The sequence below is a fragment of the Taudactylus pleione genome, unplaced genomic scaffold, assembly GCF_031769625.1.
Source record: "Taudactylus pleione unplaced genomic scaffold, aTauple2 ptg000634l, whole genome shotgun sequence".
Taxonomy (NCBI): Eukaryota; Metazoa; Chordata; class Amphibia; order Anura; family Myobatrachidae; genus Taudactylus; species Taudactylus pleione.
In genome coordinates this window covers 1,878,572-1,893,976 of record NW_028285036.1, presented here as the reverse complement: position 1 = coordinate 1,893,976, position 15,405 = coordinate 1,878,572, and the positions used below count along the sequence as shown (strand labels likewise).

Here is a 15,405-nt window from a genome sequence, read left to right as displayed (position 1 = left end):
GGGGTTATTTGCAGTAGCCGCCCATAGCCAACCAGCCAGACATTTGCTTTCATTTTGTACCGTGGGGTAGATTGATGACAGCTCTTTGCTGATTGGCTGCTGCCGATGACTACATATTGTAAGTATCTCGATTTTTTTTGCGCTGGTTTTCGGTCAACACTGTAGTCCCAATCCTTCTTGTTGTGATCACAGATGTTATTCAGCTTCGGGTGTCACAGGGGAGTCAGCTGACAGGCAGCACAAGATTAGTTTATTTTAGTTTACAGATTGTTATTATAGTGTAGTAAATATGTGTTCTCTGTATTGCAATGGGAATAGTGAAGACTCGGGACCTGGGAAACGTATGCACCGCCTCTGTTTATCAATCTTGTTAAATGTCTAACTGCTTCGGATCACATCCTCCTAATTGTTTGCACTATTCTGGCTATAAAATGTATCTGCCAATCACTTTGCGCATTTGCAAAAACTAGAGAATGGTCTAGATTAGAGCCGTGAAACTATCATACCAGCTACACCCCACTCCTGCTGACCTGCAAAGCGCTTCTAAACTCTCCTCAGCCTTCTAAATTCTCTAACCAGTCACCCGCTCATAGATATCCTCAACCATTAATCCCTTTTACACCTCCTCAACCAATCACATTCTACTTCCCCTGGTCAGTCATCCTCAACTATCTAATCAGTTAGCCATCTCCTAGTTTGACCACCGTACCCTCCAACTTCCCATGATCACGGCTTTCATTATCAATCCACCACCCATCTCATTCCACTATCTCTAATCAGGCAACCATCTCCAGAACTTGGCCACCAACATCTCCAACTTTCTATGATAGCTTCTTTCATTATTGATCTCATTCCACTATCTCCGTTTATCCAACCATCTCCAGAGCTTGGTCACCACCACATCCAACTTATGATGACCGCTGCTATCATTATAAATCCACCACAAGTCTCATTCCACTATCTCCGTTTATCCAACCATCTCCAGAGCTTGGTCACCACCACATCCAACTTATGATGACCGCTGCTATCATTATAAATCCACCACAAGTCTCATTCCACTATCTCCGTTTATCCAACCATCTCCAGAGCTTGGTCGCCACCACCTCCAACTTATGATGACCACTGCTATCATTATAAATCCACCACAATTCCCATTCCAATATCTCTAATCCGTGATCCATCTCCAGAGCTTGGTCGCCACCATCTGAGATGTCCCTTGATTACTCCTGTACTTAGAAATTCGCTCAGCACCCACATGGGGATTTCTGTAATCCGCCATCTGCCTCTAGTGTAGAAAAAAAGAGAGGAGATCTCGTTGTAAGGAAATTGTACGTGTAGGGTAGATTGGGTAGAGAGGTCTAGGGGAGGTAGGTGGGACCGGTTACAGGAAGTGGCTCTAGAGTTCTGCGCTCAACCGTACTGAACTTCTCTTTGTACTTCTCTGTTTGCAAATCACCCATCACATCCCACTTTTCCTAATCAGTCATACACTTCTTGATTTCCCCTGCCAATCGCTTTTCTCAGACCTGTCACTTTGCCTGCACTACACAATACACTCCATTAATCACACTCCATTTCCCTAAATCAAAGCTCGGCCAAAAAAAAAAACATGTCACTCCCCCTGACCAGTCCAAGAATTTCCCAATTTGTATAATGTCACTCACACACCCAGCCTTCCACCTATGTTGACATTTCATTTACTCATCACTCAGAAGACAATATGTAGAGTTTCTTGGTCCCTGAACTTCTGCTCTACAGTTTTTTTTTCTTTCCACAGTTCTACGGCCCCCAATCCCACCCTCGTGTTCCCCTTTCTATGTGACTTAAATCATTCACCCTTGTTCCTCTTTTACTGCTTAGATCTAAATACCATAGGTGAATGGCCTTTTTGCTGAGAAGCCATAAGACAACATGGGTCATCTGAAGGAACTCCGGGACATGAAGCATCCGTGTTTTTTTTTTTTCATGAGTAACCAAAACCCTATCTATTTATTTATATAGCGCACGCATATTCTGCAGCGCTTTACATAGAATATTTAGCCATTCACAACACATCAGTCCCTGCCCCAGTGGAGCTTACAATCTATATTCCCTACCATACGTACACACTAGGGTTCATTTTTGTTGGGACCAATTAACCTACAGTTCCAGTGTATTCACACTGTAGTGGGAATCGAACCCACGACCTCAGTGCTGTGAGGCAGTAATGCTAACATTTACACCATGGATACATTTAGCATTTTGTTGGGTCTACTTGACCACATGCAATGCAGATTCACACGTCTGGTCTCATATATGGTCAACCTATGGAAATGATGTGCCCGGTATGGACCAGGCATTTGGTGATCAGATTCTCATATTTGGCCACACAGCTCTACGGCCACATTTGGCAGAGGTTCTGGTGCCGGGAATATTTGCATGGCTGGATCAGTGTGGTCCACACTTTGTTTTTTTCCCCCGAGTTTTGGCAATTTCTAGTTTGTGCTTTACATCAATTCCTGACCTTTGTGCTGTCTTCTCCAGGCTCGATGCTGATCCTATATCACGCCTCATCTTTGTCCATAAACTGTCCATGTCTTATATCTGCAGTTCTGTTGGTTTCCTGTGTTTCCTGCCATCCTTCCATGTCTTGGGCAACGCTAAGACTGGGCGACCGGAGAGTACAAAACTTTTCCTTTAAGGGAAAAGAGTACTCGCTGGGCATTCCCTGGGGTCATCTCCACAGTTGCCACAGTGGTGTAGTGTCAGCCTATTATGTCCTATTTATAGTTATCCTTCCTTGGCTTGCTGTTATACCAATCTGTTCCTTTCTCTCTGTATGTATATCTGTTACTTCTCTGATTACCAAACGTTCTGATGACTCTTCTGGTCCTTTACCCATTGGCTTCATGACAATTTGCTCTAGCTCCCTTATCTTACCTTGTCTAGCTCACCGACATAGTTAGCCCCTTATTCCTCCACCGTACACCTGTTATACGACTGGAGCTTAGAGCGAGATTTCCACCGACACCAGTTAGGTGCTACTACTACAACGGTCTGGGATAGTTGGGTAATGCTGCTGGGCCCAGCCCCCTAATACCTGCGAGGCCCTTGGCGAAGGTCTAGAGTGACTATTTAGACCTTCACGTCATAGGCAATGGGCTCTGGTAATACTTACTGCCCTCTCAGCTCTGTCTGGTGTACAGCCAAACGTATGCCATCATTGCTCGCAAATGAAACCATCTTGGTTTAAGAATCAATTAACCGCGAGCACCGCCAGAATGGCTTCCAGCACCTTCGCGGGATCTGTCTCAGAGGCTGATTTGTGCTCACAGCCTATGGAGGTGCCAGCAGAGATTAGCCCTCGGCAATTGGCGTTTATACGTGTAGTTGAATCTCGCCCATGATAAGCTCAGAATCTATTAGGGCAAAATTACGAATTTAGGAGCTGATTCTAAGTCGGACGTAAGGTGGATCCAGGGGATATCGGCAAACTGAACATGCGCCGTAGAAATAGATCGCCATCTGCGCCGCACGTGCTTACGAGCACGGACGGAGATTGCAAGTGCAGACTGATTGATATGACCATCGATCGACCACTACTTACGATCACGCGGGATTGTCGTGGGTGCGCAGGCAGACTTCCATTGCTCATTCGCAGCGTGTGGGCGGAGATAGGGCGCCTGATTCAGAAATGTATTTCGCACCCAGCATGGGGTGGGCAAAGTCCTGATAATAATGATGACGGGATAGCAGTGGGCAGGCCGGCCTTCCGCATACAGACGCGCTGATACTGGGCTTACACGGGCGGATACTCGCATTAGCGTACGGTAACGAGCAGGCTTGATTGCGCACCTTTCAAATGACCTCTTTAGTTTAATGTATACCCATGACTGACACCTTTACTAATTTCTAAGCAACGGTTGGATTTCATTAACATTTAACCCTCTAGAATGATACTTTCATCCTTTTACTAGAACCTGACCTCTAACATGTGTCCGTTCGCAGGTTAGCGTAGTAGCCATCTTGGGCCTGATATTGCTCTGCCTCCCCTACCAGCCGGATGAGAGGACATCTGGACAGTTTGCCTTAAAGGTAAGCCAAGTTCATTTTTAGTCCTTAAGTTCCAACGCTACTAATGAGGAACCTGCTATGCTGGCACGTGCTACTTGTTATTCAGGTGGAAGATTTGCCCCAGTGACTTGACAAACACACACACAGACTTTAATGACTATCCACTTACACGTCGCACTCCGAGATTTCACCCCCCGCCCTGTTTATTGGGCAGTCATGAGACCCAAAGCTGACAAGGAATCTGAGCTTGGGAAAAACTATTGTGTGATAGTTGCATCTCTTCAGGGGTGTTTCTCTCCTGCCCCGGGGGTCAGACATGTGATTTCCTTTTGATCAGACTTTTTGGATTTAATGCAGTTGGCTAGAAAAGAAAAAAAAATAAACATTTTCAGTGATACCTGTAGCAAATATTTGACTTCAAGCCTCATCCTTTCAGGTTTAGACGCTGCTTTATTTATAGTCTATTCCCGAGGGAAGCAGACGTATAACGTGTAACATTATACAGCATATACTTTTCTGTTTAGGTTAATATAGACTTTTATTTTCATTATCTGTTTATGGACCAATGCACAAAACTAAACCACAGGCTCTTATAGCAAAAACATATTCCTTGGTCTCCTTTATGAACCCTGAAGGTAAAACATATGGATCATTATTAAATGAACCTGACTCTCTACTCGCAGGGGTCTTCAAACTTGGCCCTCCAGCTGCTGTGGAACTACACATCCCAGCATGCACTGCCACCTTTTTGATATAATAGCATGCTAAAACTATGTGCAGTGAATGCTGGGATGTGTAGTTCCACAGCATCTGGAGGGCCAAGTTTGAAGACCCCTGCTTCTACTGCTTAAAAGTAATATATTACTTTCCCGAACCTCTACAGACAGCTCAGCTCCAGCCACGTCTTTAGGACAGAATACTAATAAAGTCTGAGTTAACAGATCTGAGAATGCAGTCATTTCAGCAGCTGTGACATCACTGTGTAAGAAGCCACCAATCCATACCATGCTTTCCTGCAGAACAAGGCTGTGACACTGTCAGTCACTCTTTACCTTCTGTGTTAGAGAAGCCTCTCCCCCTAACATGGCAATCATCCGCATAGGAAGAGATTAGAGCATGGTGGACATATATATTAAAGTAAGTGCAGAAGCAGGGCTCACTGCCAACCTGGGCCGACCCCGCCTCCCCGACATGTGACGTCACTTGAGGGGGGCGGGGCCACATGCAGGATAAAGTTTGACAGCTGCTCTGGGCAGCTGTAAACACCGCAGGGTGCATTGTTTGGATCAGTCCGAGCAGCACTCGTGGAAGTATCCGTCATCACTACCAATGCCGACTTGCACTAGCCCTATCCTTTAGTGCATTTGATATGTCGGCAATCTACATTACCCCCAACTCTGTCTACACATTTTTCTAATTGGGCTAAGTCGTATTCTTTCTTTATTGACCCTTTAAAAACCTCTGTTGTCTTTTCTCCCTCCAGCTGGTATATTTCTTGCTCAGTGCCCTCAGCTTGATCATCTGCATCCTGGCGGTGGCCTTTGCGTCTCACCATTACAACCTGATCATAAAATACACCTGCAAGATGACCATGGACACCTGTCAGTGCACGCTGGACCCTTCCGACCTGCTGAGCCGCACCTTCCTCTACCAGGACGTGCCCGACTGCGACTCCGTCACCACCAGCCTGAAACTGTTTGTGCTTCTGCAAATAACTCTCAACTTACTGCTGGCCCTGGTCTGCCTGGCAGCCTGCTTCATTATGTGGAAACACCGCTACCAGGAGTTTTACGTGGGCATGTGGTTCCGTGGCTTGGCCACCAACGAGAAACCGCAGCAGAAAGTATAGAGCTTTGCCAGCAGTTGCCTGCCCTGGGGACGCCTTCCTGCAATAACTGATTGGATATAATTTAGTTGCAACAATGGAACCTGCCACAGTGAGAACAGTTCATTTGAACCGGGAAGACACAAAAGCTATACTTTCCATTAACCACTTTTTTTTTTTTTTTTTTTTTTTTTTTAAGGCTGAGTTTCCTGTGATCTCCAAACAAAAACATTGTAGTCCCCCCAATATGAGGCCAACAGGTATTATACTGACATTTTGAAGAAGGAAGGGACCCCAACTCCAAAGTACCACTTGAGCAGAGCCGTAACTAGACTTTTTGGTACCCTGTGCCAGAGAGAGCATTGGCACCCCCCCTCCCCATTTTTTAAATAGGGACATAATATAGTGCACCTGAGAGAGGGCCATGGCCTCATGAGGAAGGGCCAGGGAAGAGATAGGGGAGGCCAGGAGACGCTGGGGATAAATAGGGACATAATATAGTGCACCTGAGAGAGGGCCATGGCCTCATGGGGAAGGGTCTGGGAAGAGATAGGGGAGGCCAGGAGATGCTGGGGATAAATAGGGACATAATATAGTGCACCTGAGAGAGGGCCATGGCCTCATGGGGAAGAGATAGGAGAGGCCAGGAGATGCTGGGGATAAAAGAAGAGAAAGCTACAAGTGAGAATGATAATAAACAGGAAAACTGACAGGCCCAAACAGCGCCCCCTGCCCTGCGGTGCCCTGTACCATGGCACTGATCGCACTACCCTAGTTACAGCCCTGCCGCTGAGGCTCCCTCATGCCTTATTTTGTCACTGACTACAGTCAGTGGTTGGTTCGGAATATTGTGAGAACAGGTGTCAGAATGTAGAGTAAACACCAACATTTACTAGTACTGTACATAAAATAGATTTGACTTATTTTTGAAGTCAAACTTTAGCATGTAACCTTCAACCTGAAAGTTTCCTCTTTATAACCCAAAGTGGATAAGTCTCTTCGCATTACAGGTTAGTGCACTGTAAGAGCAGCACTGGTTGTTTTTTTCTTCTTTTGATAATAAATGTTACCAGGTTTGCTGGTTAATAGCCAGGAGAGAGTATACAGAAGAGAGAAAGGATGGGGAGGGGTTACAATGCTCCTCCGCAGAGCCCACGGCCGTCAATCAAACAAAAGTCAGTTAAATGGAACTTAATTAAAAAAAGAGGCAGATATGACATAGTACAAGCCTACATAGCCTTAAAACAAAACTTGTGGCCATCATATACATAAACAGTTCCCCTTATGGAGGTTACAGGAATTTGGGAGGGGTATGACTGGAGTTGATGTATTGCTTTACATGTGGGGAGTATAGTTGGGCTAGAAGTGTGCAGAGCAGTCACTCTGAGGACAGGAACCGGGGAGCCTGGTCTATCTTTTTCCAGCTGAGAGCTATTAGACATCTAGGTGTGTGTGGCCTACAGGTTTCTGCGCACGCTTTGGTACTTTGGGAATCGGACGCGGTAGGAAAGGTTAGGCGTCAGACGAACTTCCGCTCTAGCATGTACAAAGCCGCTAACTACTGTGCCATCAGAGCACCTCTTACTGAGGACAGTGCCGCCAGATATTGGGGCAGGGTGCTTCGAGTGCCGCCATCTCGCTAGCAAAGGTCGGAGAGATTGGATAAATAGTTTGAAGACGAAACGTTACCAGGTACCGCTGGGACAGGAGCTAGTATGAGTGATCTTTCATTCGTGTACATGTCGCACTCATGCCCACAATCTCCCTAATTCAGGAGCAGGCTTCTGGGTGAAGCGCTACCCTATGCCCTCCTCCCAGTGACACTCATTGTCACTCAGGTCAACCATGTTTTTATAGCAAGGAGTAGAAGGTGGAGATTAGGCCAGTAGGAGGAGACCTGCACAAGCAGAGAGGCTCAGGACTGGAGGGTTGAAGTGGTGCTTTAGGTTTAAGTCCAGTATATATATATATATAACCCAGATTGTCCCATGCCAACATCTCCGTACCCACCAGCTATAAACTCTCTCTGTCTCCATTGCAGCCTAGCGCCCACCAAGTACAGGGTCTCATTCGGAGACGCAGGGAACGGCAATGTATACATAGCTAGGCACATTTTTTTTGCAACTGCGCATGTACAAATATTTGTAACATTTGGTACAGCGCAGGCGTTACACGGAGTCTACGCACAAAGGCGCTGTTGCGATCGGGACAGACGGTATCAGAAATGTTGTGGAAAAGTGATGGGTGGTGACTGGGAGGGGACTGGGAGGTGGCTGGGTGGTGACTGGGAGGCGGATGGGTGATGACTGGGAGGTGGTCAGCAGTGCAGGCAAAAATGGTTTGTTCAGTGGGTGCATTATGGGAGGGTCGCGAATGTGTCAATGCAACTGGGTTATGCATATAATGTTTTATTCCCATTATTGAAAATATAATAACGTCCTATTCATATTTGATTTTGTATAGCATCATACACTTTATACAGTGGTGAGCACGGATTTTTATTCCCTAGCTCCACCTCCCTGTGCAGGTGAGCTGACAATCTACGTTTTGTGCCTGGAATACATTAAACTGGGATTCAGACCAGGTTCTGCAGCAGGTGTCTTATTATAAGTCAGTCAGTGCATTTAGCCACTGAGCTACATCTCTAGCTACAACTATTCCTCCCTCAAAAAGTGGCACACTACCCATTTAGTGCCCCAAAGCCAGAACCTGATTCAGTCAGGAGCTACCTGTCCCTTCCTACTTTCAGCAGATAGACGTCTGAAATCCATGTATAGAATGGTCACCATGGGTATAGCTATAGGGGGAGGCAGAGGGTGTCATTTTTTATGAGGCTCAGAAGTTTAGAGTTTCCCGGACCAGGGCATATCATTGTCTACTAAGTTCCTGGAAGTACCTGCTTAGCCAGTGTGCCCAGCCCTTTGCCTCGCCTGAATAGGGTAACATGTGAGTGGTGTATGCAGTGGATGTTATAATGGTAAGAGGGCACTATTATGTGACATAATTTGGACTGGGCACTGTTATATATAATATGAACTGGAGGCACCGAAATGTTGCACAGTATGAACTGCAAGCACTACAGTGTGGCTTAATATGAACGGGGGGGCACTACAGTGTGGCTTAATATGAACGGGAAGGCACTACAGTGTGGCTTAATATGAATGGGGCTGCACTACAGTGTGACTTAATATGAACGGGGGCGCACTACAGTGTGACTTAATATGAATGGGGGGGGCACTACAGTGTGACTTAATATGAACTATGGGTCACTACAATTTGGCAAAATATGAACGGGGGCACTACAATGTGTCGTAATATGAACGGGGGCACTACAATGTGGCTTAATATGAACTGTGGGCACTACAATGTGGCTTAATATGAACTAGAGGCACTACAATGTGGCATAATATAAACTGGGGGCACTACAATTTGACTTACAATGAACTGGGGAGACTTCAATGTGGCATATTATGAGCTGGGGGCACTACAATGTGGCATATTATGAGCTGGGGGCACTTCTGTGTGGCATAATATGTTCTGGGGACACTATGGCATGATGTCAAAAGGGGGCACTCTGTGGCATAATGTGTACTAGCAGCACTACAATGTGGCATATTATGAGCTGGGGCACTACAATGTGGCATATTATGAGCTGGGGGAACTTCAGTGTGGCATAATATGTTCTGGGGACACTGTATGGCATAATGTGTACTAATAGCACTACAATGTGGCATATTATAAGCTGGGGCACTACAATGTGGCATATTATGAGCTGGGGGAACTTCAGTGTGGCATAATATGTTCTGGGGACACTGTATGGCATAATGTGTACTAATAGCACTACAATGTGGCATATTATGAGCTGGGGCACTACAATGTGGCATATTATGAGCTGGGGGAACTTCAGTGTGGCATAATATGTTCTGGGGACACTGTATGGCATAATGTGTACTAATAGCACTACACTGTGGCATATTATGAGCTGGGGGCACTACAATGTGGCATATTATGAGCTGGGGGCACTGTATGGCATAATGTGTACTAATAGCACTACACTGTGGCATATTATAAGATGGGGGCACTGTATGGCATAATGTGTACTAATAGCACTACAATGTGGCATATTATGAGCTGGGGCACTACAATGTGGCATATTATGAGCTGGGGGCACTGTATGGCATAATGTGTACTAATAGCACTACAATGTGGCATATTATGAGCTGGGGCACTACAATGTGGCATATTATGAGCTGGGGGCACTGTATGGCATAATGTGTACTAATAGCACTACACTGTGGCATATTATGAGCTGGGGGCACTACAATGTGGCATATTATGAGCTGGGGGCACTGTATGGCATAATGTGTACTAATAGCACTACACTGTGGCATATTATGAGCTGGGGGCACTGTATGGCATAATGTGTACTAATAGCACTACAATGTGGCATATTATGAGCTGGGGCACTACAATGTGGCATATTATGAGCTGGGGGCACTGTATGGCATAATGTGTACTAATAGCACTACACTGTGGCATATTATGAGCTGGGGGCACTACAATGTGGCATATTATGAGCTGGGGGCACTGTATGGCATAATGTGTACTAATAGCACTACACTGTGGCATATTATGAGCTGGGGGCACTGTATGGCATAATGTGTACTAATAGCACTACAATGTGGCATATTATGAGCTGGGGGCACTACAATGTGGCATATTATGAGCTGGGGGCACTACAATGTGGCATATTATGAGCTGGGGGCACTTTAGTGTGGCATATTATGAGCTGGGGGCACTGTATGGCATAATGTGTACTAATAGCACTACACTGTGGCATATTATGAGCTGGGGGCACTGTATGGCATAATGTGTACTAATAGCACTACAATGTGGCATATTATGAGCTGGGGCACTACAATGTGGCATATTATGAGCTGGGGGCACTGTATGGCATAATGTGTACTAATAGCACTACAATGTGGCATATTATGAGCTGGGGCACTACAATGTGGCATATTATGAGCTGGGGCACTGTATGGCATAATGTGTACTAATAGCACTACACTGTGGCATATTATGAGCTGGGGGCACTACAATGTGGCATATTATGAGCTGGGGGCACTGTATGGCATAATGTGTACTAATAGCACTACACTGTGGCATATTATGAGCTGGGGGCACTGTATGGCATAATGTGTACTAATAGCACTACAATGTGGCATATTATGAGCTAGGGCACTACAATGTGGCATATTATGAGCTGGGGGCACTGTATGGCATAATGTGTACTAATAGCACTACACTGTGGCATATTATGAGCTGGGGGCACTACAATGTGACATATTATGAGCTGGGGGCACTGTATGGCATAATGTGTACTAATAGCACTACACTGTGGCATATTATGAGCTGGGGGCACTGTATGGCATAATGTGTACTAATAGCACTACAATGTGGCATATTATGAGCTGGGGGCACTACAATGTGGCATATTATGAGCTGGGGCACTACAATGTGGCATATTATGAGCTGGGGGCACTTTAGTGTGGCATATTATGAGCTGGGGGCACTGTATGGCATAATGTGTACTAATAGCACTACACTGTGGCATATTATGAGCTGGGGGCACTGTATGGCATAATGTGTACTAATAGCACTACAATGTGGCATATTATGAGCTGGGGCACTACAATGTGGCATATTATGAGCTGGGGGCACTGTATGGCATAATGTGTACTAATAGCACTACACTGTGGCATATTATGAGCTGGGGGCACTACAATGTGGCATATTATGAGCTGGGGGCACTGTATGGCATAATGTGTACTAATAGCACTACACTGTGGCATATTATGAGCTGGGGGCACTACAATGTGGCATATTATGAGCTGGGGGCACTGTATGGCATAATGTGTACTAATAGCACTACAATGTGGGATGTGAACTATTATGGTTCATAAAAGTAACAACTGCTGCAGGGAGAGGTTTTAGGGTGGGTTCCCCTTCAAAAGTTGCTATGGGGCTTACGAAATTCTGGCTATGCCCCCGATGATCACTAGAGGATCTGACCATACACCTTAAGCTAGGTACACACTGATTTTCAGCTTCTCAGAGTGTGTATTATCAAACCAAAACCAGTGGTATGGAACGATTTGATCTGACCAGCTTCACGACATTTCTCCTAAGCGATGAGCCGATATTGTGCACCAAATTTAGTGCGCATGAATTCCCGATCACCTGTCTGATATTTCTGCAGATGGTTCATTTAAAAAAAAAAAATCAACTGCGAAACCGTTTTAGGATAGATAATCGCTCGGATCGGAACGATAAACCACCAACGTCCACACCCAAAATCGGATGCCTTCAAGATCGTTTCATCGTGCAGAAAATCACAAAGTCGCCAGGTCGAAAGTGAAAGTTCAGGTGTGTGCCTAGCGTACTTTGCTGGCACAAGCGTGAATGTGTACGAGCGCAGGTCTCAGACACGGGAACACTGTGGTTCTGCTTGTTGGGGGGGTGTTGATGGAAACTTGGTTTTAGGTGGAAATGCAGTGTTAGGATAGAGCTTTGAAATGGAAGTAATTATAGGTTTTATTAAGACCACAGAGATTCTAAAGAGATTATAATACCCTCCACGCACATTAGTCAACAATAGCTGTAAGAGAGTAGGGCTAATCCTCACGTGATACGTCTGTAGGTGTCCGAACATAATCCTCAGTCACGCGGAGGTCTACTTGGAAATGTGTTATTCATGGGTGAAAGGTCCAGAGATTAATGAATACCATAATTAACGCTGATCAAATCTGACCGAAAGCCTGGAACCGACATCCTGATACCGCGGTGGTGACCTGGGCCGTGAAACAGAAAATGTATTGCATTTATTATATATATTTTTTATATATATATAAATATAGAGCCGTATTCAATTTGAGATGACCCGCCATACTTTTTCGCAGCCCAGACTTTTTGCCTACTTCGCCTGTTTTGCAGGCGGAAAAGTATCGGCCGCGTGCCCGCGTATCCCCGAATTCAATTTGAAAGTACGCGAAAACGGGACCCGGCGAGACTTAAACAGGCTAAAAGTACTGTCAGAAATGGGGAAATCAGCCTGACACCCCCAAAAGATGCTCTGACATGGGGGTACACGATGGTACCCCCCGATTTGGCTTGCTGAAGGTATTTGGTGTTTTTAAACGGGCTGAATAGCTGCTAAATAGCGTTTTTCTATACGTGATGCAGAATAGTATTCAGGAGTATTTTTTCCAGAAAATTACTTATCCCAGCAAATTTGGGATACTTGAAAATGGGGGTCAGCATATTTAAAAGTTGCTAAAGTAAAGTTGAAAAAATCATGAAAAATCCACCTGCTGCAAGCACCTGCAATCAAAAAACACCTTTTTCGCCCCCTTTTTCAAAGTCATTTTTTGGGGCATCCTACAGTGTTTTTTAATAATTTTCTGACACCGTTTACCTTTGGGGGACTGTCTGAAGGCTGCACAGGGGTTCCCTACAACGCTGCACCCCAAAACCCCAGTTCTGCACTTTTTTCCGCCTGCTATTCATAGGCGAAACTTTTTCGCCTATTACATGGCATTGACCAAAACAGGTGAAAATGACGTCATTGGTGAAAAAGTATCGCGGATCCGGACTTTCCGCCTCAAATTGAATACGGGCCATAGTGTTTAACATCTTTGTTGTTACATTTTTATTTAGTGTGATAAAAAAAATATAAAATAATCCATCTACTGGTAGCTTTAATGGGTCGTACAGACCCGCCCGCAACTTTTACTAAATAAACGGCTTTACTATTTTTGCCTCCTTTTGTTCTTTTTCAGTCACTCCTGTATGTCACCAGGCAGCATTGTTTGTTTTTCGTTGCTAATGAATACGACGGGTGTGATACAAAAGGTTGACAATCGAAACGTCGACAATAATTTGATCGACACCAAAAAGATTGACATGTTCAAAAAGTCGACATGTTCAAAAAGGTCAACTTGGGAATGGTCGACACAGAAATGGTCGACATGTTTTTTTTTTTTTTCCGAACCTCTAATCTTCACCCTAAACCTAATCATTCCCCTTGATGCCTAAACCCAACCATCTCTTTCATAAGCTAACCCTCCAGGAAGTGTCTAACCCTGCCCTTAAACCTAATTCTAATACTAAAAAAAAAAAAGTGTTGACCATTTCTGTATTGATCATTTCCATATCGAACTTTTGAACCTGTCGGCCCTTTGTTCCCGACGACCGCATGTACTGTCGACATTTTGTCATATCGACTTTCTGGTGTTGACCAAATCATTGTCGACCTTTTCACTGTCGAACTTTCCTATGGAACCGGAATACGAAGCAGCAGTTATACAGTATCTGGCCACCAGGATGTGCATCAAAGTCTACAAAACACCTTTCACTTAAAACTGTTGTGGGCAACATATGATAGATTTCATCTTTTATCTATTCAACTTCTCAGCGAGATTAAAGAAATGGTCTTTATCCAACACCCTTCCCAATCTCGCCCCAATCCCTGCTCACATGTTGTACCTGATCAGATTGCAGGGGATGCTAATCAGGATTTGTTTGCGGATATATTCTACTGATCAAAAGCCTTAAGCCTCCTTATTGGTTCATTCCATGTCTGACTGATAAAAGTGGAAGCCCATGCCAATGGTAAGAACAAGGCAAACACATAAGAGACAATTAGGCTCCTTCTGGGGAGAGCTCCAAATGACAATGAGAGTTAACGGCTCACTATGCAGCGAAATGCGTCATCGAGTGCCCGGAACACTTTAGAAGAGAGTAAAGTGGGATTAAGGAGCGTGGGCCTATACTGCCGGTGATCTGATGTACCGGGAGAGTAGACATGTATGGCGCAGTTACACTTTATCTCGCGTAATTCATACAATCTATTGATTATTTTTTTTTTCTGTAACATTTTAACAGAAATGTCCTCAGGTTAATAAGGAAATAACACGTGTACATATCTGTTGTGTTATCAGACAGGAGATAACGTCACTGCATACCACGGCATTTATCTGACTGATGTACTGGTTTCTGTAAGAACCCTGCGCGTTTCATGAATTGCAGCCATGCAATAAAACAGTATGAGATTTGTGTCCTTCGTATATTATTTCCTGGAAAGAGAGAAAAATAATCTCACAGTTTCTTCTTTTTATTTCTATATAAATAATCAAAACCGGTGTTTCCTCCATGGCTCCAGCGTTATTGTAACGTATGCAGATTGCTGTAACGTATGCAGATTGCTGTAAGGTGAGCTTTCCCCCCCCAACAGAATTCTTTACATTTCATTACTATTACATCATATCCAGCAAGATAGAGAGGATTATGGGGGGAATGGATCAAACCTTCTAAAGAGCTGAGAAGTGGAGAAGTTGCCTATAGCAACCAATCAGCTTCTGCCTATCATTTTGTAGAATGTACTTGATAAATAACAGCTACAAGCTGATTGGCTGATGGTGACTATCTAGACCAGAAGTTCCCAAACACGGTCCTCAAGGCTCCGCCAA

General features: G+C 44.8%; 1 protein-coding gene across 1 annotated transcript in view; it reads left to right on the top strand.

Moving 5' to 3' along the window:
- SSPN (sarcospan) overlaps nucleotides 1-14,992 on the top strand; it is a 45,895-nt gene extending 30,903 nt beyond the window's left edge. The window contains exons 2-3 of the mRNA XM_088454812.1: nucleotides 3,988-4,074; nucleotides 5,537-14,992. Coding sequence (XP_088310938.1) covers nucleotides 3,988-4,074; nucleotides 5,537-5,902 — 453 coding nt within the window. The 3' untranslated portion in view covers nucleotides 5,903-14,992. The remainder of the gene's footprint in view (nucleotides 1-3,987; nucleotides 4,075-5,536) is intronic.
- The last annotated feature ends 413 nt before the right edge of the window (nucleotides 14,993-15,405 follow it).